Source organism: Simochromis diagramma, unplaced genomic scaffold (assembly GCF_900408965.1).
Source record: "Simochromis diagramma unplaced genomic scaffold, fSimDia1.1 OVJJ01000663.1, whole genome shotgun sequence".
Taxonomy (NCBI): domain Eukaryota; kingdom Metazoa; phylum Chordata; class Actinopteri; order Cichliformes; family Cichlidae; genus Simochromis; species Simochromis diagramma.
The window spans coordinates 1,347,403-1,373,146 of record NW_024387049.1 but is presented as its reverse complement, the minus strand read 5'-3'; the positions used below and the strand labels follow the sequence as shown (position 1 = coordinate 1,373,146).

Sequence of the window (25,744 nt, the reverse complement as noted above, 5' to 3'; positions counted from 1 at the left end):
CTATTTCTCTCTCTCCAGCATAATGCCCCCCCATTGGGTCTTCTTTCATCAGAGAAGAGTATCCATGAGATGCAGACACAAAGGTCTCTCATACACAGCCCTGAATATACACCAAAGCATGTATGCATAAACCAGACTGCGCACTTTTGTCTTTATGTCCCTGGAGGGCCAATTTTAGGAAATTCGGCGACAGCTGCACCCTCCACATCCCACTAATTTGTATCTTTATGAAACACATTTGTTATATTAAAAAGAGACAACGAGCTCAAAATTTGTGTCTAATTTAGGGTGCATCTAAGAAAAAAGCAGCCTAACTGCGTTGCATAAGCGATGACATTGACAAGTAGCAGCCGTTCAGATGAGAGGGTGAATCATATGTCATTGTTACTTACAGCTTGAGCTGCAACCTGGCCTCACAATCCTCCTTCCCAAATCCTATCACAGCTGTGAGCGGTGGTCTCACAGCTCTGAGGAGAAAGCCACTGAATGAAACTGTTTGATATATGGCTCTATTCCCCCCGATGTCCTCACGTTGTTACAGACATATTGCCACGAAGACACATTTATCAGACGCATCATATCAGCTTTCTGCTCATGACATCACAAAACCGTTTCTTTTCTGAGAAGAGCTATAGTTTAAAAATTCTTCAAATAAATAATTACTTACTGTCGGACACAGGGGAATACAAGAGCCCATATGAATGGTTTGACACATGGAAGCCTTAAATCCTGCAGGAGGATTCAGGGTCCTCATGAGCAGGATCATCTACTAGAGCAGATGTTGTGACTTCCATTCAGTGATCACATTTAAACAAGTTTGATTACGGAATGTGTTACTTACTTTTTCATTTCTTATCTCATTTCAAAACTCGTTTAGTTTATAATTTACAGTGCTATTGCTTCTGAGAGAAACAAAGGTTTTTCTTATCTGACTTTCATCTTAATGCTTTATTTCTTAAAAGGGATGTATAGTTTTAATCAGGTTTTTTTTGTATTAAATAGATGTTTATTGGAATCAAAAATACATACAGTACAAATTGAGGGTATTAAACAGGGAGCAGCATATAAATACGTAATGTAAATATACTATCAAAATATTCAAATCCATATTGAAAAGTTTTCTAATTTGTATTTTCATAGCGACTATATGAAAGTTTTTTTTAAATATCACTTTTCATAACAATAGTAGAGTTTGCCTCACCTAACCAGTGGGCTTTCAAACTGCCAGAGAAATTAAATTAGCTAGGCTACTTGTAAATAGCTAAGGAGCACAGCAAGAAGCCAACCAAAGATCCTGGCACTCTTGAAAAGCACTGTGAGTTAAACTTGCATTAAGGTCGGACACAGATGCTCCAGATTTTTCCTCTATAGAGCTGTGTGTAACTAAATTATCCACCTAACATTAACTACTGATGCAGCTGAACATACCACCAGCTCTTAATTCAGTTCATACAAATGGTGTAACTAGCAGGCAACTTAGGAGCCTCATTAAGGTAAAAAAAGAAAAGAAAAAGAGGTTGTTTTATTGTAGCTAAATGTGAATATAATTTACTTACAGGATTAGCAACAGCAGCTAGCAAGGATGTTCAGAATCATATATATATATATATATATATATATATATATATATATATATATATATATATATATATATAATTATTTTATTATTATTTATAGCTAAAGCTAGCTAGTTAATTTGATGAACATGCTAAGGAGCTTTTTGGAAACTATTGTATAGGCTAGTATTTATAGGCTTATATGAAAACAAAATCATGATTCATTAACAAGTGATTACCATTTGAATGAATTAATAATCGGCAGATCAAAAATATATGAAAAACTGTAGTTATTGCAGTGTAAAACGTGTAAATTATTAGGCCAAAGTAGTGGCTAGGAAAAGTTCTGAATTATTATTTGTAGCTAAGGCTAGCTAGTTAATTTGGTGAGCATGCTAAGACGCTGATGAAAATTATGGCCGGAAACGTTTTGAAAAAGTTCAACTTTGAAAATATTTTTGATATATGTTAAAAAAAAATGTTTTTAGTTTTTAGTAGAATGAAAACAAAGCTCCCTCCTCCCTCAACTACTGCCAATGGACTAGTTAATTTCACAGTAGCTTGCAGTTGCTAATATATGCTATTACCAATTACTGTAGACTGTTTTCTACAGTCATTGGCTATTACAAGAGCATATAGCTAGAAACGGTGGTTAAATGTATGCTAACATTTATTTAAGTACTTTACTGAAGTCAATTTTAAATGTACTTTGACTGTATTAGGCTACTTTCTTATGTATTCTTCTGAAGATTTTTATATTTACTTATATATTACACTGTATATAAATAACCAGTACTATAATTAAAATAATTTCCTGCTACAATATTTAACAGATAAGGTTTATACAATTCACGAATCCATACCTGACCCATTATTATAATACATATGATTCTGCACAATGAACACTTTAGCTTTAGATATTTTATGCATGATTTGATGCTAAAACGGGTTTTTTCTTTCACTATTAGGACTCCTCCTTATGTATAGAGTACATAGCAGTGCATACTTGTTTTGCCAAAACATATAGGAACTCCTGTACAGTGCCACTTTTCATGCGAGCTCAGGGTTGTATTTAAGCCTGAAAATCCACCCTGATTGTTTCCACACTTAGTTTTCTATATGGTATTTCTTTCCAATCAAATGATCAAATCTAAATTTCTGTTATAGTAATTTTGTCTAAACAGCACATCAAAGGTTCTGTCGCTTAAAACAAGGTAAAACCGTCTCACTTTGTTTCCCAGCAAAGACATTTGAAGATTTGACTAGAAAGTGTTCTATTGTTATTGTTTTTAGCCAAAATCATGATTTATCAGCAAGTGATTACCTTTGAATGTAAGAATCAATCAATTAAAAATATATGAAAAGTGTAGTTATTACAGTTTAAAACATGTAAATTATTAGGACGCCTGGAAGCCTAGAATCTCTGCAGTTTAACAATAGGACTCTTTCCTTTGTCTATTTTTTATGGTACATCTGCTATTTCAAACAAATGATGGTGACCTAAAGATGATGAAGAGTATCTCAAACCTCTCTCTCTCCCCCCTTTCTCTCTCTCTCTCTCTTGTCTGAGTGCTGAAGTCGGAGGCGCTCCTCGGGTTTGCCACTGCGCACCGCGGCATCGCTTCTCACCACACTGTGCGGACTGTTGCTGCGCCCGGAGCACCTGCAGGCGCTGAAAGAAGAAAAAGAAGAAGAAGAAGAAGGGGGGGAAGAAGTGGACAGCGATTGCCTAAAGAGACATCTGAGAGAGGAGAGGAAGGAGAAGGGGGCCGGACAGGCGGGAGGAGCGCACCATGGCCTCAAAGGAGACTACAGCGGCGGGCTTTGCCAACGTCAACAGGGAAATCACAGGTGAGCTCCCGACCCGGGATGACTTTTTCGGGGAAAAGTGTGTTTTTAACACCGCTTCGAGCACTCCCGAGAACGCGAGAGGATGGATGAGAGCAGCTCTCGGGACGCGTACGGGTAGTTTTCTTTTACTCAGCTGCTCTTTAAACAACCTCTTTCCACTGCGTTTGATTTGAAAGGAGTTATCACCGCAGGGAAACGCAGGATATGCCTCCCCAAGGCAAAACCACAGTTAATGGCTGTTCGGGCTTGTGAGGACTGTAATCCTAGCGATCTCAGTGCAGGAGTCTTCACTTTGGGATTGATTTGTTATAAAGATCCGCGGTGAAATTTATCGTGCGCACGGGTCCAGTAGTGCTGTCAGAGTTATTTTCAAGTGCTGCGGTGCGTGTGAGCGCGTCATGGCTTTGTTGTGCATTCATTAGGAGTTTTTTTTTTTTTTTTTTAATGGCTTTCTTTTCTCGCTGCACGTGTGTGCGTGGGAGTTATTGTGTGACTGCAAGCGCTTTTCGTGCAGCATGGGTACAGCTGGAAGCCTGAGCCTGTGTCTCCCGCTGAAGAGATCGGACAGCACAGGACACACGAACACACCATGTTTGGATGGTAGAGTGTTGATGAAGGGTGTCTCTCACCGCTAATTATCCTGATGGAGTTAAGTCCCGCTGTTTACCAGCTCAACCTGGTCAAGCACCTTCTGTGTGGCCTGGTTGTAAGAGGCAGGCGGTATTAGGCCATTAACACACCTGCTAGTGGAGGACCAGATGGGGAGGGGTGGGGGAGATGGGGTTCCTGAGGCTTGGGGAAGGTGAGTGAGCACATCCATCAAACTGCCAGAAAAGGCAGGGTGTATTAGAGGGAACTGACGGTGGAAAGGGGGACTGACCCATGCTGGTTTTTCATCTCCACCGCACCTTGCCCCTTTTTTAGGGAACAGATGCTGAGGTCACACCGGCAGGCCTTGGAGGGGTGCTGGATAGTGCGTTAAAAGGTTTAAGCGATTGGGTCTTACCCAGCTTAATGTCAATAACTCTCTGGTTGTCTTCAGCTGATCCTTCTTTCGATCTACCTGAGTGTGCCCCCCCTCTCAATCCCATCCCTGTCTCATCCTGCTGGCATCTGCCGCTGCTCAGTCAAGCGTGAGAGCCAACTTCATGGTTGTTGCCGGATGGGGACCGTGAGAATTGTGTGTGCGTGTGTGTGTGTGTGGTTGATACAGTGGGAAAGTTGGGAGACTGTGAGTGGAGCGTCGTGACACAGCATGACTCGCTGTATCTCCATCTGCTGGGCTCCATGAGTGCATATTTAGCACGGATGGCCCCATTTGAGATGTGTGCTGTGAACATATCACAGCTTGTAGGCATATGTGCGTGGTTCCACACTGAGGCTATAGGCTGATGTTATTTTGAATAGCAGCGTTCATTGTGTTGGTTGTTGTTTGGGGGGGGGATGTAATTGGCAGAGGCCTCTGGTGCGGTTCAGTGAGCTTCACAGGGTCGCCTGCCTGGCATGGTGGGGTAGAAGTCCCTAAAGACCGCAGCTCTGAATTGTGTGTTTGGTTCCGTTGAGAAGAGCTGGGCTGCTTTTTTCTTCTCTGAGGCTAAAAATAGTCCAGTTATGAGTCCTCTTCAGCTAGGAGTTGCATATGTGTCTGCCTGTCCTCATGTTGGCGTCTTTGAAGCTGTCTTCTTTTCTCTGTGACTGTTCGCCCCTGTGCGGCTGTCTTTTAAGGAATAATCCACCTCAGACACAAGACGTGATGGTCGTGGGGATTTAGCTGGAATATGAACATATTTTTTGATTGATAACTACATCTTTAGAGCTTTTAAAAAGCTCTGAGACAGAAGAAGCACTGGGACTATTTCCAAAAATACGTCACCTGTTGGTGTCCTAAATCCAAAGTCTGTCATGTTCATCACAATACATCAAAATGATGACAAGAAAAACCCAAACAAGGTGTCATGTAAAGACTGCTTGTTTGTCTCATCAGTTGCTGAAAAATATCCAGTTTACCCTCTTCATAAATGCACAACTACTATGCACTTTATTTTTAGTTGTTGGACAAAATCACTTGAAGTGTTTTAGCTCTCACGTGATCTTCATCAGCCTCTTTTACTTATTTGCCGTGAAATTAGTAGCTTAAATGTCACGTTTTTATGCGAAGACTTCAATCTTAACACGAGGCAAATGAGGCATTATCTGCTGATGATGACCACATATTTCAGCTGGTTTTTAGATTCTGAAACTTTTTATTTCAAGACTTGGCAAAGAAGAGAAAACTAAATACTTTAACCAACACATGAAAAAGGTTTTAACCCCCCACCACCTGATAGCTGGGGTGCTTGGACATCGAAGGGTTAATTAGGGATCAAGCTTTAATGTGCTGAATTGGCATCAGCACTGATACTGAACTTTATTAAGCGGGTTTAGCATGGAGCATGATTTAATCACATTCCAGCCAAGACCTCTGTAGTCAAAAGAAGATTATTGCCATCTGCAGTAATTTATATATGTATAGTGTGGCATGACTGTAGTTTGGGACCTCGCTGCTTTTCCATGTGCCTAACATGAAAAGTAGGAGGCGGGAACAACAGCGGCAACACCTCTGCATAGAAGAGATTGAGTAATTGATTGATGCTGATCAAGACACATACAGCACAAAAAAAGGAGTTGGGCTTGTGGCGGGTTGCAAAGTGGCTTGCAGACTAAAGAAACTTAAATAACTGCTGGTTGATTATATACTTTAGTCTATATTTATTTTCTTCCAAAGATGTGCCTCAGTCTGATGCGCTGTATTAAGGAGGTGCTGTATTATCACAATTCACATTAAAAGTTGCCTTTGAGTCACTGCAGTTTAGTGATTCCACTTCCCTTCTGGGCTGGGTATGACAGCAGCCTCTTGTGCACAGTATTGTTTTATTTATCAGTTACTAGAAGTTAGTATTCACTCTAAACCTTTAGACAGCATTTTAACAGCTGAAGCCCCCTACTGACTTTTGTCACCCTCGTGTTACTTTGATATGCAGGAGTGGCCCGATCAGTGCATTTCAGACAGTGAAGAATAAGAGCCCTTATATTGAATGGATACTCAGAATCAGTATTTGGAAAGAAAACTGGTGCATCTCATTCTTATTCAGTTTTTTTTCTTTCCATTTTTCATCAAGCTTTATGTTCTCATTTACCGATTTACCCTCTTGAAAGCCTTTCAAAGCATTTCTCAGAGCATCTCAGGACTGTAACCTTTTTTCTGTAATGTGTTTACATTATGTAATCAGTGCTCCTTTTTTTTATCCTTGTCTTTCCCTCTCTGCCTTCTTTCCAGAGAGCATCAGAAAGGTGCTGGACAAACAAGCCATTAAGTTTGTGCGAGCAGTCAAGCAGGACATGAGGAGCGGCAAGTCAGAGGACAGGATTCTGGTGAGAGACGCCGACACCCGCACTCCACCCCAGCACCTCCCCCCACTTCATTCTTCTGTTCACACCGGTGACCCGAGAGAGCTGCTAATAAAATGAAAGAATCTTTCCGTGCGAGGTTTTAAATGTGCGACAGAGTGACGCTGGCTCGTTAAAGTCAAAATGGAAATCAATAGAGCTTAATTGCAACAAATTGAAAGGGCCGTAAGAAGTCGCAGATTGTACTTCCTGAGCCACACAACAGACGCGTTGAAAATTAGGCTTAAGACAGATGCTGTCTAAGCAGAGCAAAGTGGACACCATGCCGTGTCCCACTGAATCCATCCTCAGAGTTTATTAGATGTGGCAGGATGGCCTTAATGCTGCAGGCGAGAGTGTGGTGTGTGCATGTGTGGAAGCCTGATGTTGTGTACATACAGGGTCCTGGTTTATTGCTTTGTTTTTGTTTTGTTTGTTATTGAAGGAGCCTCGTGTGTTTGTGTGGGACTGCATGCCAGAGGGAGTGTAGGTTGTCTGTGATGTGTTCAAGGAACCAAGGCCAGTGCTGTTATTGAGAGACTGTCAGTTAGTCAGGCACATTGGTGCCCGATCAGTTACTCATACTGTGTTGCCAAGAGCGAGCTTGTTTCCTCCTTTAAAGGCAACAAGAAAGGGATGAGCTGATGTGAGAATCCAAACTATTAACCAGGACTTCTCTCAGTTTTCTGTCCCTCCTATTATTTCTTTTCCCCCTGTCTCTGCCTTGCCTCCACCTATCTCCATCATTACCACACCCCCCTCTATTTTTGTCATCTTCTCTTTGTTTCCCATCCCTCCTCCCTCCCTCCCTCCTTCCCTCCCTCCTTGTCTGTCCATCTTGATTATTCTCCTCCCTGTCATCACCCCCCCCCCCACCGCCACGCTGATCGCCTCTCGCTTTCTCTCCATCTCTCCACTTTTATGCCCTTCCACTCGTCCCTCCATCTTTACTCAAACCTGTAAAAGGGTATTGAGCTTCTCTTTCCATCAGAAGCAATTCAATTAGGTCTTTGCCTTACGAGAGTTTTTTTTTTCTCTTACTATCCAAATGGGCTTTGGCTGCTGCTGCTGCCTCTGCAACTGCTCCAAATTCTTTCAAGGGAAAGGATGTTGGATGCAGCTATATATGTATTCGTTCTAGCTCGTTGTCAAGGTCTCCCCCCTTCCTAAAAGGCAATCTTTTCACTCTAATGGATACATTTGTTTGGATGTAAGAAGGGCGAATAGACAAGAGAGTTTGTAAATTGACTTTTTTCAGTCTCTCTGGGTATTATGCACATAATATTCATGCTTGAAAGTATCATACATGGAGGTCAGAAAGTGGCGCATTGTAGGATTGCTGTCAGATGCAGAGCTTGAATTTTGTCCTGGAGAAGAAAAGAAAACCACAGCTTCCATCTCGATTCCCCTGGTTTGTTCGGTTCACAGGAAGAGAGTTTAAAACATCAACTCTGTATTTACTTTTACATTCAAGTCTTTGTTCTACATTTGCTCTCTCTGTCTTTTTTTTTTTCGTGCCCTTCTTTGCCTCCAGAGACTGCTGGTATCCAACTGTCTGTGTGTGTTGACTGTACCAGCCATCATGCTGTGACACACACTTACACACAGGCACACACAGGGTTGTCTCCCCCACCACCCATCTCAGACAGACACAGGCCCAGCGTGACATCTAAACAGCACCGAGGGCACTGCGTTGGGGAGCATCAACATGCACGATTCCATCATTGGCTATGCTCAGACACACACACGCACATGCACACTTACTCATGTGTGCGCATTTTGCATACATGTGCAGGAGGTATTAATGCACACTCGCACTGCTCAGTGCATCCAAACTTGCTCGCATACACACACACACACACTCTTACAGACATTATTAGATCACCCTATTTGAAGATTAGAGGCAACTCTGAAAACAAAGCATCTTCAAAGGCTGAGTGGGGGAGAGAGACATGGAAGGAGGGAAGGGAGGAGTGGGCGGGTGTTGCTGGAAGAGGAGGGGAGAGCATGCCAATGGAGCAAAGGGAATGAAGGAAGGAGAGAGGGGGGGGAAGGAATCTCTGATGTGTTATGATGCCCCAGTTGCCGATTTGGCTCTTCCGCCACTTATTTACCCTGATCGGTCGCTCTGTTTTATCCTCTGTTGACTCTGCGGTTTCTTCACTCCCACCTAATAACGGGCCTATTACTGGCTGAAAGTGCCACTGTTTGACAGCCCTGAACACACTTGGGTGCTTATTCCCACTTAAGCTGCACGGTTGCGTGGAGGTCCCATTCATGGGGCTCTTGTAGAACTGAGGTTTGAGGTCAAGTTTGAGCTACTGCGTTTAATGATTCGATTGTGCCCGTGTGCTCTGTGGGTTTGCCGGTGTGGAGGATGTGCGCAGCAGGGCTGCTTGTGATGAAATTAGTAGAATATGTAATGATTTATGGTTAGCAATCACTTTCAAAGTAGCTTTATTGAACATAAATCATTCAGAACTGAAAATCATTTGCCCTTTAATGGACCCACACTGAACAAAGCAATTACAAAAAAAGCCCAAAAACCTAGCCACACGTGCCATTTCTTGCTCTTGGAGACTTCTAGTGCCAAGTGAGTATTTATATTTATATTTCTAATTCTACTTTTTTGTTTTATTTATTTTATTTCTCTAACAAGCAGTAGAAATGCTAGTTTGCAGTAAAAGTGTACCTTCAGCAATATGGATGTAGCTGTGGTGCACAATATTTTTTTTTGGCATCATTGGGTGAAAATTCCATTTTAACCTTTCAGCATATTGTAGCTCAGGCAGTCTGTGAAGGCTTGTGCAAATCTTCTTGGCTTTGTCTTCAGTGCTTTTGATGATGTGATGGGTAAGGTTTGGCAAATCACGTCTTTTCATAGAGAGGGCAGTCTTACTTGTTTGTTTGTTAGATCGAACCCAAGCTGTGCGTAGCTAAAATTAGTTTTTTTATTTATTGCACTTCATTCATGTTCTTATAGTGATGATGATGTGTTGTTTTGGGCAGCCCTTTCTTCAAGCGGTACAAAACTAAACTAAATTGACAGAGAGGAAAAAAGTGACAGACTCAGTTCTTTAAAAAATTCTTGCAGTAATTCTTACAATATACAAACCCTATTCGTAGAACTATATAGAACTACAAACAGTTGCTGTTGGTCAGACAAATGGTTCATGTAATTTTCCTGTAATCAATAAGGTGTTTTGTGGTTGGGTGTGTAGGTGGATATGCCATTAAAAACAGAGGAAGAATTTAAACGTAGCTCGTGGGCTGTGGTGGTGCATTTGTGTCAGTTTTATCTTAATGCAGTGTATGAAACATGTGCACATACTCGGGTGCTTTGGACGCTTTGACAGATTTGGTAAATTCTGTGTTTTCTATTTGTTCTAGATTTCTGCCTCCGTCACCTCTGAGAGTAGAGCCCATTCTTCTTCTTTTCCTGGACTACCAACAACATGCAAAAACTGAGAAATAACTAATCATGATTTCCAAAACAGTGCCAGCATGGATTTTCCTGATTAGTTACTAATTACAAATTAGCAACTTGTAACTGATTAGTCATTTTTCAAAAAAATTTAATTCAAATGTCAAAAGATATAATTTTGATAAATGTACAACAGAAAATATTTGCCAAACTAGTGCATAACAATACTAATACATTGAAAAAAAAATACATACATAATTATTTACAGTAGTAAATACTGATTATATTTATTTTAAAGAATTACAGACCTATTAATAATAACAGGCATCTCCAGTAATTTGTAGATCCTGCTAAATCAGAGTAGTTGTTTGTGTTTGTGTGTGTGTGTGTGTGTGTGTGTGTGTGTGTGTGTGTGTGTGTGTGTATACTCCTTGAATAAGTAAACTTTACCACAAACTGGAGCCAAATACTGCGTCTACTGTATGGAACAGCAGCCAAGTAGTCGCTCTTCTGAAAGTGTTTGACTTTATATCCTATGATCAGTCCATGAAAATCTTTAAAGTAAAACCTTTAAGATAATCCTATAACAATAAGACAGCCAATGAAGCGTTATTGAAATTGGCATTGTGTTTATTGTTCTTGGTTTGGAGTCTAATAATTGATTTTTGATTTATACTGGTTTAGAGACCATCACAATAATCCAGCAGCGAGGGAAATAAAAGGATGAGTGATAGTTTGTGCCATCAAAAATCATTACTGAGCATATCTTGGCGACATTCCTCAGATGGTCGTAACATAACTGGATCATTAGCGTGTTTCTTGTAAGTGAGGCTAGCGTGACAGAGCACATCCAGCCTTCTGATATTTCCTTTTTAACAGTACTTTGTTAGGGACAAAGCAAAGACAGGATGCCATGATACAGCAGTTAAATTTTAAAAGAACTACTGGCAGCCATTTTTTAACCTCTGTTGGCTTTACGGGACGATACTGCTGCATGTCATTAGCAGTTGATTAAAATGGAAAGCAAGCCTCCCAGTCTGTTGTTGTATTTATTTTTTTCCTCCTTTAAGTTTTTATTTTTCGCATACTCCTATGGGTTTTTAACATCTTCATGAATAAGCGTTTTTGATAGTTTTGCTGTGTGCCTGTTAAATTATTAAATTTTATTACTTTGCAGTTGCACAATTGCTTCTGTTCCTCAGTGCCTAGACCGGTGAAGGCTCCATCATTGACTTGGGTTTTACTGACTTGTCCAGACCCATAAGGTAAATGAGGAGTTGCAAATCCAAGTCTGCATGTTTAGAATTCTTCTTGCGTCTTCTGTGGCTCCTTTAATGCCATTCAAGGTAATGTCATTGGGTCTTCTTACATTAAACAAAGACTTCAAATTTTGCAAGCCTGCCTTACATTGACAGGAAGCATGAAAAATACGGGGATATCCAGAGATAGATTATCATATGGAGACAGACTGTTAGTAGCATTATAGTAAATGGAGGTGCTTTTTTTTTCTTAGCTTAATCCATTAGCCTAATATGCATTTATTCTGACAGCTTTTGTTCAGTGTGCCTTTTGTGAGTCCTGCCACGTTATGAGGCTGCAACATATTACAGGAGTATCCTTTTAAGGCTTTCATAGTGATTCCACTATGAAAGGTCAGCACACCTCTGTGAGGTCTCTTCTCAGGGTTGGGGACAAAATCTGTTGTTGTTGTTTTTTTCTTTAAGTAGCTGAACTTTTGTGCTTGCAGTGAGTGTTTTGCTATACTGTGTTGAGATTAAATGGGTGCTCCTGGGCTGGGGATGTGTACCTATGACCTGGTTATATATGCTTCTGTAATCTTGAGACAGGTTATATGGATATGTAAGAGGAAGTGCTTTGACGTAGGGCTGGGCAATATGCCCTAAAATCCATATTGCGGTATAATTTGAAGCATGTGCGGTAACGATATATATTGTGATATATTCTTTTCTTCTGTACATATATATATATATATATATATATATGTCAAAATGACTGAACAGTATAGAATGCCATTTTAATAACATTTATTGTGCAAAACTTTTCAAATAATTTTTAAGATGTAACAGATCTTTTTCCAAACAATGTAACACAAAATTCTTAAATAACTAATAAAAATGAAGATAAATGTGTAAACCTTTTTGAATAAAAAAAAATACAAGTAAAAAGTTGTTGAAGATAAAGTGCAAAATGTGCCTTTGGAAAAGATGAGTCTGCTAGTGTGTAGGGCCGCCTTTTTTCTTTCCACTTGACTGACTGGGCGTTTGTGGAGGGCGCGTTCCTCATATTCAAAACGTGCTTCGTCTCTTCGCTATTACTGTCGCCCGGCATAATTTGCCGATGATATTTTCTGCTTAACATCTGAATGCTTAAACCCAAATCAGGTGCATATGACTAACGTCGCACCAGTCTTCTTTATGAGCACCTCCTCCTCCTCTCCACGTGTAAGCTCCATGCTAGCTTGCAGCCACTGCGATGATTTTGCGCAGCAACATGCGCTATTGCGGAAGAGCGGTATAGTCAAAATCTCTACCGTTGGCCAAATTCATATCGTTTATACCATATACCATTTATACCGCCCACCCCTGCTTTGACATGTTGACTTTTTATTACTTGTGTACTAAAACCATTTTCACTATCTTGTTTGAATACCATTTTCTAGAACAGGGATGGGAAACTCCAGGCCTCAGGGATCGGTGTCCTGCAGGTTTTGGTTATCACCCTGGCTCAACACACCTGAATCAAATGATTAGTTCATTACCAGGCCTCTGGTGAACTTCAAGACATGTTGAGGAGGTAATTTAGACATTTAAATAAGCTGTGTTGGATCAAACATCTAAAACCTGCAGGACACCGGCCCTTGAGGCCTGGAGTTCCCCGCCCCTGCTCTAGAATATCTTTGAAGGCCTTCCGAGAATGTGACTGTGGCATCTTTGACATGTAGGCGCAGAGAGTGAAAGTGCAGCAATCCGAGCAAAAAAATTAAAGAATCTAAGTTTTTGGTATTTACAACTTCAAACCCGCTGTACGCTGAAAGCAGAACAAGGTCTCTTTTTATTTTTTAATTTCCCCCATTGTGTGTGGTTTGTGTTTTAGAGAAATGGAGCCCACAGGACGGTGTGTTTGTGGCCAGTGATGGTAAAACTGAGCCAATTCTGCAGCACTTGCTTTTGATGCTGCAAAAATTGCGTGCGGTGGTGAATAAAGTCAAAAGCGAGAGATGCTCGCCGAATTATGTAACTTGACGTGGTGAAACTGGGCCTGGAAGACGACTCTTTGTTGCACAGAAAATCTAACTGTGTGTTGGACTGTGAAAGAAAGCCGAGTACAAAGGAGGAAAAGAGACGGCCGGCGCTCGCAGCGTTGTTTCACTCTCGCCAACACACGATGTGCTTGTGTAATGGTAAACATTACCACTGCATCACCCGTCATTTTCCTTTCATGGCTTTTCCCCCTGTGAGATTGTCAGCGTGGAGTTTCTAGATTCGCCGTCCGACGGTGCGTGGCGAGCGCTCAGCTGTAATTAGGACTGAGTCTTCTTTCAATTATCATAAACACATGTTGGTACCCTGTGGCGGAGACGCTACGAAGTGTGACTGCTGACCTTCTCTCCTCCCACGAGAATGAGAGAAAGTGTGAATGAGTGTTTGTGCGCGCGTGAGTTATCAGGGCTGTAAGAGAACTCTGACTCTATTTTTATCTCTCCGTTCTATTGAGTCGCTTTCTCTCTTTCGCTCCCTCGTTCTCATTGTCTCAGTCCTTACTGTACCCGCTGCTCCTCTCCTTTCCTCTCTTCTTTCCTCATCCATTTGGCCTTCCTTACCTGCGCTCATTTCTCGTCCCATCCGGCATCCCTGCATTTGCTTGCTTTATGCTTTCACTATTTTCCCCTCCCTTTATTGCTTTTGACCCACTCGTCCAATCCCTGCCACTCTCCAGCCTCTATTTCTCCTCTCATCCTCTCATCTCCGTCACCCATCTACATTACAGTACTTCATCCCATTATCTGCCTCTTTTTCCCCAGTTTTTCTTTCTCATTTTCAGAGTGCTATCTCTTTGATTTAGGACTCCATTTTTATCAGAGAATTTGGAACAAGATGTGTTTCGGAGCTTTGCATCTCTCCCTCCCTACCACTCTAAAGTCCACTTACGAAGCAGGACCTGGGGCATCTGTGCTTTCAGACCCTCCTCTCTCTCTCACACACACACACATACGCACACACACATAAGCTGACAGATTGACTGATGGCAGGGTTGTGTTCTTATGATGCTGGGTTCGCTTGAGTGATGGTGGCTGACTCTGTGTGACAGGATGGGAGAGAGAGAGAGGGGACGAGTGTAGTCCAAAGCCAGCTTAGCAAGCTATTGTGCATCATTATACGTGCGTGAGAGTCAAAAAGCAGTGTGTGCTGTAGGAGCACGCTGAACGTATGCAAATATTGGCGATAGAATGTTTCTGATTTTCACCCCGGTGTGTGTTTGTGTGCATGTCTTTTTTTCTTTTTTTTTAAATGCCCTTGTGGCCGAGCCAGAAATACCGCAGGCGGCCGAATCTGGCACTGATCCTCTTCTTGTTCCCTTCAGAGGCAATGCCGCAACACACACGCATACACATTTACACGTACAAGACCCAGAGACACACTTTGATTTGCGCCATCTCGTTTGAAGTGCAAGACCCAGAGCTTGACAGCTTATGATTAATATAAGCCCCCGCCCTCTGCCCTCTCTGCCTCGTGTGCACGCGAACACACAAAGCAGTGTAGAGATGCGTTTGTTGCTCTGTGCATGTACTGTACACGCGGTCCTCCGCAGTGAGCTTCGGGGGCCAGCCTGCTGGCTAGATCTTTGAACTAGAGCTTTGACACCGTGCCATCACTGCAAGGGCACTTCTGGACTCCCCCAACCCCTCACCCCCCATCATCTTCGCCTTCTAGTCCTTCTCTCGCGTTACTTCCACATCACTTTTAGAGATTGTCGCCTGCTGTCTGCCTGGCTGACCAGATAAAAAAAAAAGAAAAAAGTTGACCATCTCATTTCAGAGGATTTCCTGGGTGGAAAACGAATCTTTCTGCAGCTTTTAGGATTTGTGATTGATCTGCGGAATAGAAGGTTTGCCAGAATGTCACCTTCTATTGTGGGAGGGGGTCAGGGCAAGGTGGGCAGGATTCTGCTTCTGGCTCATCATACTTGACATTAGCGTCACTGCTTGTGCCAGCTGATACTTATTATCTTTATGCTTCAGAAACTGCTTCAGAAACTATTGACTTTCTTTTTCTTTTTGGTTACTTAGGACAACCCATTTATTTATGTGATTGTCGAGGAAGAGGACGGACAGGACCAACAGTAATCTTCTCCATCCATGACTGACAGACGCTCATGTACGATGGTTACTGTTGATGGATACATGTGTGTGTGTATATATATATATATATATATATATATAAAAAACATGTATTTTAAAGCCATGTTTTTATTTTTGGTGCTCAAATGCAACTGCATAATGATGAGATACAATTAATTCCCATTTTTGATTCATTTAAATTCACATACAGAGATCAAGCACAGCAGAGCAGCTTTTCTACCCAAAGCACAAAGTGCACCGCACCTGCTACTTAGCTAGAAACACATTCACTCATTCAAACTTCCTGAATCAATAACATTGTTCTTTACTTGCTTTGAGTTGTTAGACAAGTGCTCAGGGGCTGTCTGCGAAGTGAAACACTGAAAAAGATAATACACAAATATTGAATAATCTGACTTGCTGTAGAATACAGTGTCATCAGAAGCTGTTGAAGTATAACCTCCTGGCTTTGGTGCAATCAGCTGATAATTTGCTCGTTGCCTGTTATTTCTGGATAAGATGACATTCACGAGTGGCAGAGGTCGATATGTGTGCCGTGTTGGACTGTTTTAACAAATTTGAGCAAATTTAATGACTTTAGAAGGCTTTAAACATTATTTTTTGTATTATAAATGTCCCTTGTATACCAAGGAAGCAAACAAGACAAACAAGAAAGGAGAAACAACATTGGTATGGATATCTGTGCATCTCTACTTAACAATGATTGATTTAAACAGCACCGTAACTCTATAAGATGGTCTCTTATTTGCTTCTATCTTCCACCAGTTATTTTCATTGTTAATCATTCTGCCACATTATCTTCTCCTTTCATTAGATCCCTCGCAATACAATGAAAGCCCAAGGTGATTATCTTCCTTTTTATCCTTACCACCAAGCACAAACCCAGAGTTATCCACCTTACTACATAATATATTAAAAAAGGGAAACGTGAATTTTCAGTTTCTACTTGACAATCAAAATATTTGCCTTTTCTCCCTTTTTTCTCCCACTGATTGACTTTTATTAATCGACAGCTGTTGCTACGGTACTGCTACACCACACAAATTACTAATATGTACACCTGTGAAAATGTCAGCCTCCCGCTAAGCCGTGTGTGACAATTGCGGCAGAAGATATAAATTATCATTCAGATTGATATGGGTGACAGCTTTCGGGGCGGTGGGGAGACTGACAGGACTGGCTGCTGCTCAGCTCTGAACGTTGGGCCATTCTGATTAAGCTGTCTAAAATATTAAAGTGAAGCACTTTGAAGTATTACTCTGGAACTCTGACTATTGCTTACTACCGTCTACCACTCAGTTGCTATCTAGCTACAATATAGTGTGGGCTGTTAAATGATGCAGGAAGCTAACTGAAAGGCTTATTGAGACTGACAGGCTGTTGTCTCCGTTGCTTTTCGCAAACGGCAAAAAGACTTGAACCTCGCCGACTTTATAAACAATACAGCGTGCTTTTTGACTCTCTTTAGAATAGAATAGAATAGAATAGAATTCAACTTTATTGTCATTGCACATGCACAGGTACAGGGCAACGAAATGCAGTTTGCATCCATCCAGAAGTGCTTTAGTGATATAGATATATTACAATATATATTAGCAATAATATAGATATGTGAGTATATTACAGAAATGGGTCTATTATGGTATGTTATAATGTACACGGTATGAAGTATGTTGTGAATATTCTATAACTATAAGTATGTACAGGCTGTAGTGAGTACAAGCTATGTACAGGCTATGAACAGGATATAAATATGAAAAACTATACAGAATATGAAATAAATAACTTTACAGAATCTGAGATATACAGCTATACAGAAATGGGAACTATAACGCAGTCGATGCGGCGCGCAGACAACAGCTCGTCCAAGTTACACAACACATAATTAGACGGCTCATAAAACCTCAAAACAACAGGGATTTTTTTTTTTTTTTTTGTAGAGGATTATTGGGTGCATTTTCCCTTCACTGCTGCACACGTCCCAGCCAAGTAAGCAAAAAATAACCAGAGTATTGATTTGTCTTTAATGATGCCTCGATAGCCTGTAAATGATAGAACAAGAGAGGAGAAATCCTATGCAAGAGACTTGCTTCAGCATCGGGGGATCAAATCGGCGCCCATCAGTGAGCCTGCATTATTGATGCCTTTGTTTACATGATGAGACCTTCTGTCAGGTAGCAGGATTTTATAGTGGTGCATCTGTCGTCCACGTCTTCATTATATATATTTGCGTCTCAACTTTTGTCCTTTTTCCCCCCCTCCTTCTGTGTGCTTTCCCTCTGGATTTATATGGGAAATTTGTGGAGGAGCTGTGATTGGACTCCTTCTACAAAGGCCTCTCATCAAGCTTAGTGCAGCCTCTCTTCTCTGTTGGAGCCTGTTATGGATGCCTATATATTTAAGACACAGGGTTGATCTGTGAGATGAGCTTTGCTGGGAGTTGGTGAAGTATGGTGGAGGAGAAGACTTAATTATTTGGAGGGAAAAGTGGTGTCTCTGCCCTTCTATCGCCTCCTCTATCTCTCCCCTCTCTCCCTGTATCTCTTTGTATGTTTCATTTTCTTTCTTCCTCTCACTGCCACTCAGCAGGGCGCCATTAGCCATTCAGCGCAGAGAGGCCTTGAGGAATTGAAAGTGACAGAGCAGAAAAAAGAATAGAAAAACTGAAACAGGAAAGGAGACAGGGGACTTGGGAGAAGGGGGGAGGAGGAGGAGAGAGGGGTGAGGGCAAGAGGGGTTGGAGTGAGGTGTTAGGTGGGAGCAAACCAGGCAGGACACAGTGCCACATTGGGAGATGGGAGGGGGGGTTAGGGATTAAGCAAGAAAATGAACACATTTCCATGGAGATGAAGAGAGAAATCAGAGGAATGAAAGGATGCAAGGGAAGGAATTATGGACAAGACAATTTGAAAGCTGGCTGAAAAAGAGCATGGAGACAGTGGTCGAGAGTTAGAGACGCGGCTTGGAAGGGCTAGAGACGCGCAGTGCATGCATGCATGTATTGAGTATGCTAATTATGGAATTTCTGAATTATGAATGAGATTAATTGCATAGGCAGATGTGAATTTATTCACATTTTCTTTCTCTTAATTTACCCCAGACACTTTTAAATGGTAATGGCTTTTTTCTGACAAAAGCACAACTCTTTTTGCTTACTCTTCCTCTGTCTTTTTTTTGTCTTCTCCCTGTTATTTCACCAGTATTCTTGCCGGGGCGATGAGGCGTCTGTTGAATAAGTACTACTTAGTTCCATCACCACAACTTGGCACGATAAATTGGACTGTGAAATGACTTGCAGTCCCGCCATCATATGTCTTTGACACACATACGCACACGCACGCTCACGTGCTGTCGTCATTAGCTCACTAATGTCTAGGGTGCTTAGCATGACTTACGAGCCATTTGGATGAACTGCGGAGATGATTTGCTCTCTTTATGGGATGTTTGTGCTGTGCTATTTTTTGCTGCGATTTGCATTTTGCATTTCCTGCTGTCTGACAGAAATATAAATGTGTTCTCCCCTCAGGTCCTGGCAACATGGAGACTGTATCTCTTTGCTGTCAAAGTGCCCACCAAGGTAAATGTTCCCCCGCTCTCAGTGGAATTTTATGGCTTTCACTTGCCAGCCTTGATCTCATGGTAATTCGCAGAAAATGTGACAAAGAAAAAAAAATCAAAGGCTTTTCAGAGCAGGAGAAAAGAGATAACGATGATGACTGCAGTGATGATGTTATAGGATGATAGTAGTAATGATGACAATTACAATGTAGACGACGAGGGGCAGGTGGGATAAAACTAAAGCAGCAGTTTGAGGATGTAAATATAGTTTTTAGCTTGCAGCCAGTAGCTAAGATGCAGCTGGTCACCTTTGCTACTGGCTGTTTCAACAATACACTGTATATAAAAGATACAACAAACTTCTGGGTCACAAAAGTGAAGCCAGTAGTGCCTTAAACCTGTCTCCCTGAGGTGCCTCATTGGGTCAAAGTCTGTGGGGAAAACAGCCCCACTTCTCACTTCCTTAATGATCTCAGTAAACACTTTCCTTATGATTTCTTGATCTTTTAAGTGTCAATAGTCCCCACTGGAGTAAAGCGGAGAATAAAATGGAGTGTGCTTTAGGATACACTCAACTTGACGCTTCAAGTTGGCACATTAATAACCAGTGGGTGATGTCCTGGTGGTGCTAATCATCTTTTATCTACAGTTTATGTTTTGAACACCTTGATTGGTTAAAGTAGGAGGACTGTAATGCCTTTTAATAGAGCCAGGTTAGCCATTTGTCCTTGCTTCCACTATTTGTGCAAAGCTAACCTAATGCATATTTTTTTCTTTTTGCTAATACACTTAAGGTGGATGCAGTCAAGATGGTGCCACCAATTAGTTCTAATTAAGCCCATAAATAGATTTTGATCAGCCATCTTTGTGGGTTTGAAAGTGGATGAATAAGAAATCGAGCTACATTACACAGCCATTCATCAGTGACTTATAGGAAACCCTAAAAGATAACCCAATTTATTATCTTTATTACTCTGAATGGGACCAAAATTTAATTTAAAATAAATGAGGTTGTGTTCAATAAGACTTGAAACTCATCTGGAAAGTCTTTACTGATGTCATAAACTTAAAGAGAAATAGGGTTGTTTCAGTTTCTATACTATCATACTAATGTTTTGCCTCCTGGTGGTCATTATTAAGTAAAATAATTCAGTGGACTTATGGCTTCACTTTTTTACCCCAAAACGGCTTCCATCTTTAATATACAGTCTGTGATATCACTACAGACATAGGAGTAGTATCTCATCTAGCATGACTGCAAATACATTTCTTAAAATGTTTTTTTTATTAGCCAGTACTAGTAGTGATCCCATTTCAAATTGTATTTGTTTGGCCATAATAATTTTCCATCATCACAGCACTGTGCTCACTAGAAATGATGAGCAGTGAATTGATCAGAAGGGTTGTAAGCAAGTCAACAAATCATCAGGGCGATGATTCTCTCTCACATGCACAGCTGTAGTAAGAATCTGGGGCAGAGATTAGGCTGCTGACCAGCTGACTTGCAGCGGAAACACTTTTGTGCAGGACAAACATAACAGAAAATTCCAAAAGAAGGTATTTAGTCTGAATTTTAGAGTAGATCTATTGAATTGCCGCCAAAGTCGATCAAGATAACAGTTCAAGCTAGATTGGAAGGCATCCACTATGTTGTCAATAATCCCTTTCTGCAGATTTGCACATCTAACCACTACTTATAGGTGGTGAGTGAGAGCGAACAGTTTCAGATGTAATTTTACTGGGCAGCCTGTGTTTTCCCAGAAGTTTAAGAAGCCTTAGCTTTTTCTTGATTCATGTTTGATTTGTGTGTGTGTGTGTGTGTGTGTGTGTGTGTGTGTGTGTGTGTGTGTGTGTGTGTGTGTGTGTGTGTGTGTGTGTGCTTCCAGCTTCATTTGAGTTTTCCTTTTGAGCAAATTGGCATCATCAGAACTCAGAATCTTCTTTATTCTGTACAATATTTTGTGAACAAAACAAGCTGAGATTAGGTAACATAAGGATTTTGTTTGAGCTTGTGATGCATCTCTGCTTCTCTCAGGTCGAGGTCACCTTCAATTTTTTGGAAATCAGAGCAATGAACACCTACCCAGAACACCAGGTGAGAGCGGCGCTTCCTGCCAACTGTACCGTCGTAGCAGCGTTGACTCTCATGGGATTAAAACTGTCATTGTCGATACAGGTAATCATCGATACAGACAAGACCACCTACTCGCTGAGGCTGCAGACCCAGGAACAGCTGGATCACATGGTCAGCCACATCAACTACGCCCTCTCCAGAGTCTTCAACAACTCAATTTATGCGTAAGCAATGTCAAGCGTCGCCATCCTCGAGCAAAGTGCCGAAGCTTTCTGTTTTTGTGCTTTATGTTGCTGAGCAGCAAAGGCAAGTTGTCCCACGTTAACAGACTTTGACAGTGTGTTGGCAAGTTGGCAGCTTCACTTTAGGATTGCTTTCCTCTTTAACAGCCAAAAATCATTCTTATCTTGCAGTAGTTTCCCTCCAACCCATTTCTGTGTCATTGTAGACTCTTACACCTAGCAATCACTGGGCTTAATTTGCCAGCTGACACTGAGTAGGCTGCTACCGCGAGGCACGGTTTCGTTTTCTTGCTGTTTACGTAGTACTTTCAGTCAGTAGATGCTGTCGCCTCAACCCTGAAGTCAAAAGAAACACATTCTTATGCCGATGAAAATCCTACAGCGGGCACTGAACGTCCTCTACGCTTTAATCTAAAGCGGTAAAGCGCAAAGGATGCACACAATGAAAAGCCCAGAAAGTTTTGTCCTGCAGTCATTAGAATGTATGAGGAGGAAAGGAAGGCACAGAGTTTGTTTCCCTCTCTCTTAGTTCTCATCTACAATTTCTGAGAGCACTGGGATTGACTGTGCTCCACTATTGACCTGCGCAAGGCTATCTCTGCACTTTATCATCGTTCAGAATAGCTCTTTTCCATTAGGGCCGCGGCAGATGATTGCTTCCAGTGAGGACATTTAAAGAGAAATAAAGAAAGGGGAGAGAACACAGGGAGGAACCTTGTGTTGTGGGTTTAATTGTGCGGCCCGGTAACTGATTGGTACACGATGCAGATAGTATCTAGAGAGCGTGCACGTATGCACGCTCTGGGGCGGATGATGATGATTGCGGAGATAAGGCAGGGATTAAGGTCACGGATGTTGTTGGGTGTTGTGTGTGTGATTTTGTTGACAAATGCGATTAAGGATGGTGTGTGTTGAATTCCACAGTGTAACGGTGTAATCCTATCAAAAAGCCAAAGCAGGTACAGCCGCAGTACTATGTGTGAACACAGTATTTGCTTTCTGATCCACCCCTACACGCTCTGCTGACTTGTTGTGTCTTTCTGATGCAAATAAGGCAGAAAGGTAGAAAAGGTGGATGAGCTATGTTTTGCAGGAGTTCATTTGAGATCTCAACGTTTAAGTCAAATTTCCTTTTAATGTCCTAATTTCACTGGACGTTGTGTAAGGATGTAGCATTATGATACCTACCAGGGTGTGAGCCTGCTGGGAATAAGGGTTATACTCATTCATTCGAACTTTGGTGCATCCTTGTGTCTTTGTATAGTCTCTTGGGCACTACAGTACTCCGCTTAAGCCACTGGGAGTTCAATGTCTTGCTTAAGGACTCTTTAGCAACAGCACCAAAGGAAAGAAGTATAATATTTAGAATGTACTTTTCCCCAAACCTCTAACTGATACCAGAGGCCTTCTCATTACAAAAAATACTCATTAATAATCCAGCCGTGTGCCTCTCTCCATAAAATATAGATGACAAATATACTTATTAGCTATTGTTGCAGCAGGGTTCGTGGATTTTTAGTGAACCATCTCAATGGGCCACATAGAGCCCACTTTGATCAAAGAAACTCTCATTTCACATCAGATTAAAGATAACTACTTAACTAACTATACTTTTAATGCTATAGGTGTTTAACTAAGAGGTTTACCTTAATTACTTTTGTGTAGTATGAATAGCAGGGAAGTTCTAAAACTTGTGAAAATACAGTTGAAAGTCTAAAACCTATGCCTGCCTTTAAATTTCCAAAGGTGTCAGGAGATTGGAGTCTTAGCTGGGCAGATACTGGCCCCTGGGCCTTATGTTTGACACCCTGCTCTAACTCTGTGGGAGGGTGGGGCTTATACCAGTTGACATGTTACCAGTCTATTACAGGAAGACAAATGATCATTCACGCTCACAATCACATTTATGGCCACTTAGCATCACCAATTAGCTAAATGTGCATGTCTCTGGACTGTGAGGGGAAGCCGGAGGACTGGGAGAGATGCATGCAAACAAACAGTACCCAGCCTGCTGATGGATTTAAACCCAACAATTCCACCACTGTTCTGCCCTATAATGAGGCAAATCTCATTTTTATCTGGGTGCCATTGTTGCTGGTTAATCTGACAGGGAGAAACCTGAACCAGCTCAATCTAATAAAAAGAAATCCTAGCTAAAATGAAAGGTTCGGCTATTTTCACTTTATGTGCGTTCTGCAGCAGGCGTCTTTATTTAGTCAGAGGTTGTTTAGTCGTAGTATTACACCACAGGATGCCTAACACATGGACTTATTGCCTTTAACAGCTGAGTTTGTTGGCTGCACACTAGCTGAATGTCCTGTCCCTGCTCTTTCCACACATTTCCTGGCTTATCTCTACTGCATTATATGAATAAAGGCCAGACTAGACTATGGTTTAGGGGACTGCCATGAATGTAAGTATCCTGCTTAAATTATGATTCACATCAAATGAGCTTTTCAGTCGGATCAATTACAATTTTGTTTTAGTACAAATGTACAGTTGTTGATTGAATGCAGTACATACAATTACAATTATTAATTATTTAATAAGCATTTCACACATTAAGCTTCTTTTCTTATTGTCAGTTGAAATTGAAATTGTTTTTTCACATCTTCCCCAACAAAGTGGATAGAATTTTAAATGCTGGATAACAGTTTAGTCAACTGCAATCAAAAATGTACATATTAAATGAATATAATTCCATTCAACTTCACATGTACCTTGTGTTTCATTCAAATCTGCACATGATGGCCTGGGAAGCTCTAAGATGTTGGACATGGCAAGCATTAAACTGGCTGAACATCTGCACTTTGGCGTCATCATTGCCAGCACGAGCTAGCTTTGAATCTCCTTCCTCTCTTTGTTTCAGCCCTCCTATTTGTCGAGCAGAGGGAGAAATGCCCGATGGGAGTCACAAGTTTTCACCGAACTCTGAGTCATCATTAGATCCCCAGAAAACTTGCGGTGAGAGCCCTGCTACCTTTCTAACCACATCTCACACGCACATTCATACATGCAGCACTTCAGAGTCCATTCACACGCTGACTCAGTAGCTCACAGCAAACCATTTTGGAGACTTGTCCATAAGTGGGTCAGAAGACCAAAGTTACTGGATGCACTTGCTTTCTGCTAGTAATCCTATTAATCTACAAGAAGAGCTCCTTCATGGTTCTGTACTTTCATCTCACCTCAATATTTACAGCTAATCTCTCCCTCTCAGCTGACTATCTCTGTCTCACTCTTTTCGACTCCCTCTTTCATCTCTGGCCTGCACCCTCTCCCCTCTTCGTTTCTCCATGTCTTCTCCGCTACTTCATTCTGTCCTTGCCATTTCCGATCTGTCATGGTCTAGTTTGAATTGACTTGTTGTCCTCTCCTTCGTATTTTCAGGAGGTTTTTCTGAGACTTATGCAGCTCTCTGCGATTACAACGGTATTGGCTGCAAAGAAGAAGTGCAGTGGGTGAGGAAAGCATACTCGCAGAACAAATCCACTTGTGTTTGTTGTCTATATTACCTTTTGTAGATTGCTATTCTTTGTAGAGTGGAAAATATATTTTTCATGATACTGTCTCATATCTATCTCAAACTCTGTCTGTTATTGTTTGTTTCCCTCCTTCTCTCTGTTCCAGGATGTTGACACAATCTATCACTCTCAGGACAACAGGGAGTTCAACTTACTGGATTTCAGCCACCTCGACAGCAGGTGAGGTAGTTTACTGACATTGTGGCCATGCCTAGTCTTAGTACAGTGTGGGAGCTCGCACTGATTTGAACAGCTCAATTAACTAACAAAGTTAGTTGCAGAGAGCAAATGGACACATTAACGCAAACTCATTGTATTAGATATTCATTAGTTCTGCTGGAGTCAGTCTTTGGCAGATGTATGTAACCCACAGACATCAGCCAGGCGTTTGGCACGCTCACTCGCGCTGCTTTGCCAGAATCGGTCTGCAGCCACCTTTCTTTTCCTACTGATTTAGTGGGTTTTTTCTTCCTTTCCAGTCTGATATGGAATACCCGTCAAGCTACATTTCTGCACAAGTCAAGGCCGTTCCACTGAACGGCTCAGTATAGGTGTAGTTCTATACCAAGTTTTGCGTATGAGTGTGCAAAATCATTTCATTTGAAAAGATTCTCACAGGGATCACTTAGTTCCCAGATGGTTCCCACATACATGTACTTCACGTGATCAAATTAGAGGCAAGTACAGAGAAACTTTTGCCAGTTCAACA

General features: G+C 41.5%; 1 protein-coding gene across 4 annotated transcripts in view; it reads left to right on the top strand.

Moving 5' to 3' along the window:
* Positions 1–2,427: 2,427 nt before the first annotated feature.
* carmil3 (capping protein regulator and myosin 1 linker 3) overlaps positions 2,428–25,744 on the top strand; it is a 96,011-nt gene continuing 72,694 nt past the window's right edge. For 3 of the 4 annotated variants that reach the window (XM_040044903.1, XM_040044905.1, XM_040044901.1), the window contains exons 1-8: positions 3,436–4,007; positions 6,724–6,818; positions 19,164–19,214; positions 21,231–21,290; positions 21,372–21,493; positions 24,381–24,475; positions 24,902–24,972; positions 25,142–25,215. In XM_040044903.1, the coding sequence (XP_039900837.1) occupies positions 3,923–4,007; positions 6,724–6,818; positions 19,164–19,214; positions 21,231–21,290; positions 21,372–21,493; positions 24,381–24,475; positions 24,902–24,972; positions 25,142–25,215 (653 nt within the window). In that variant the 5' untranslated portion in view covers positions 3,436–3,922. Of the gene's footprint in view, positions 3,408–3,435; positions 4,008–6,723; positions 6,819–19,163; positions 19,215–21,230; positions 21,291–21,371; positions 21,494–24,380; positions 24,476–24,901; positions 24,973–25,141; positions 25,216–25,744 lie in introns of those variants that run through there. The other variant, XM_040044904.1, reaches the window with a different exon arrangement.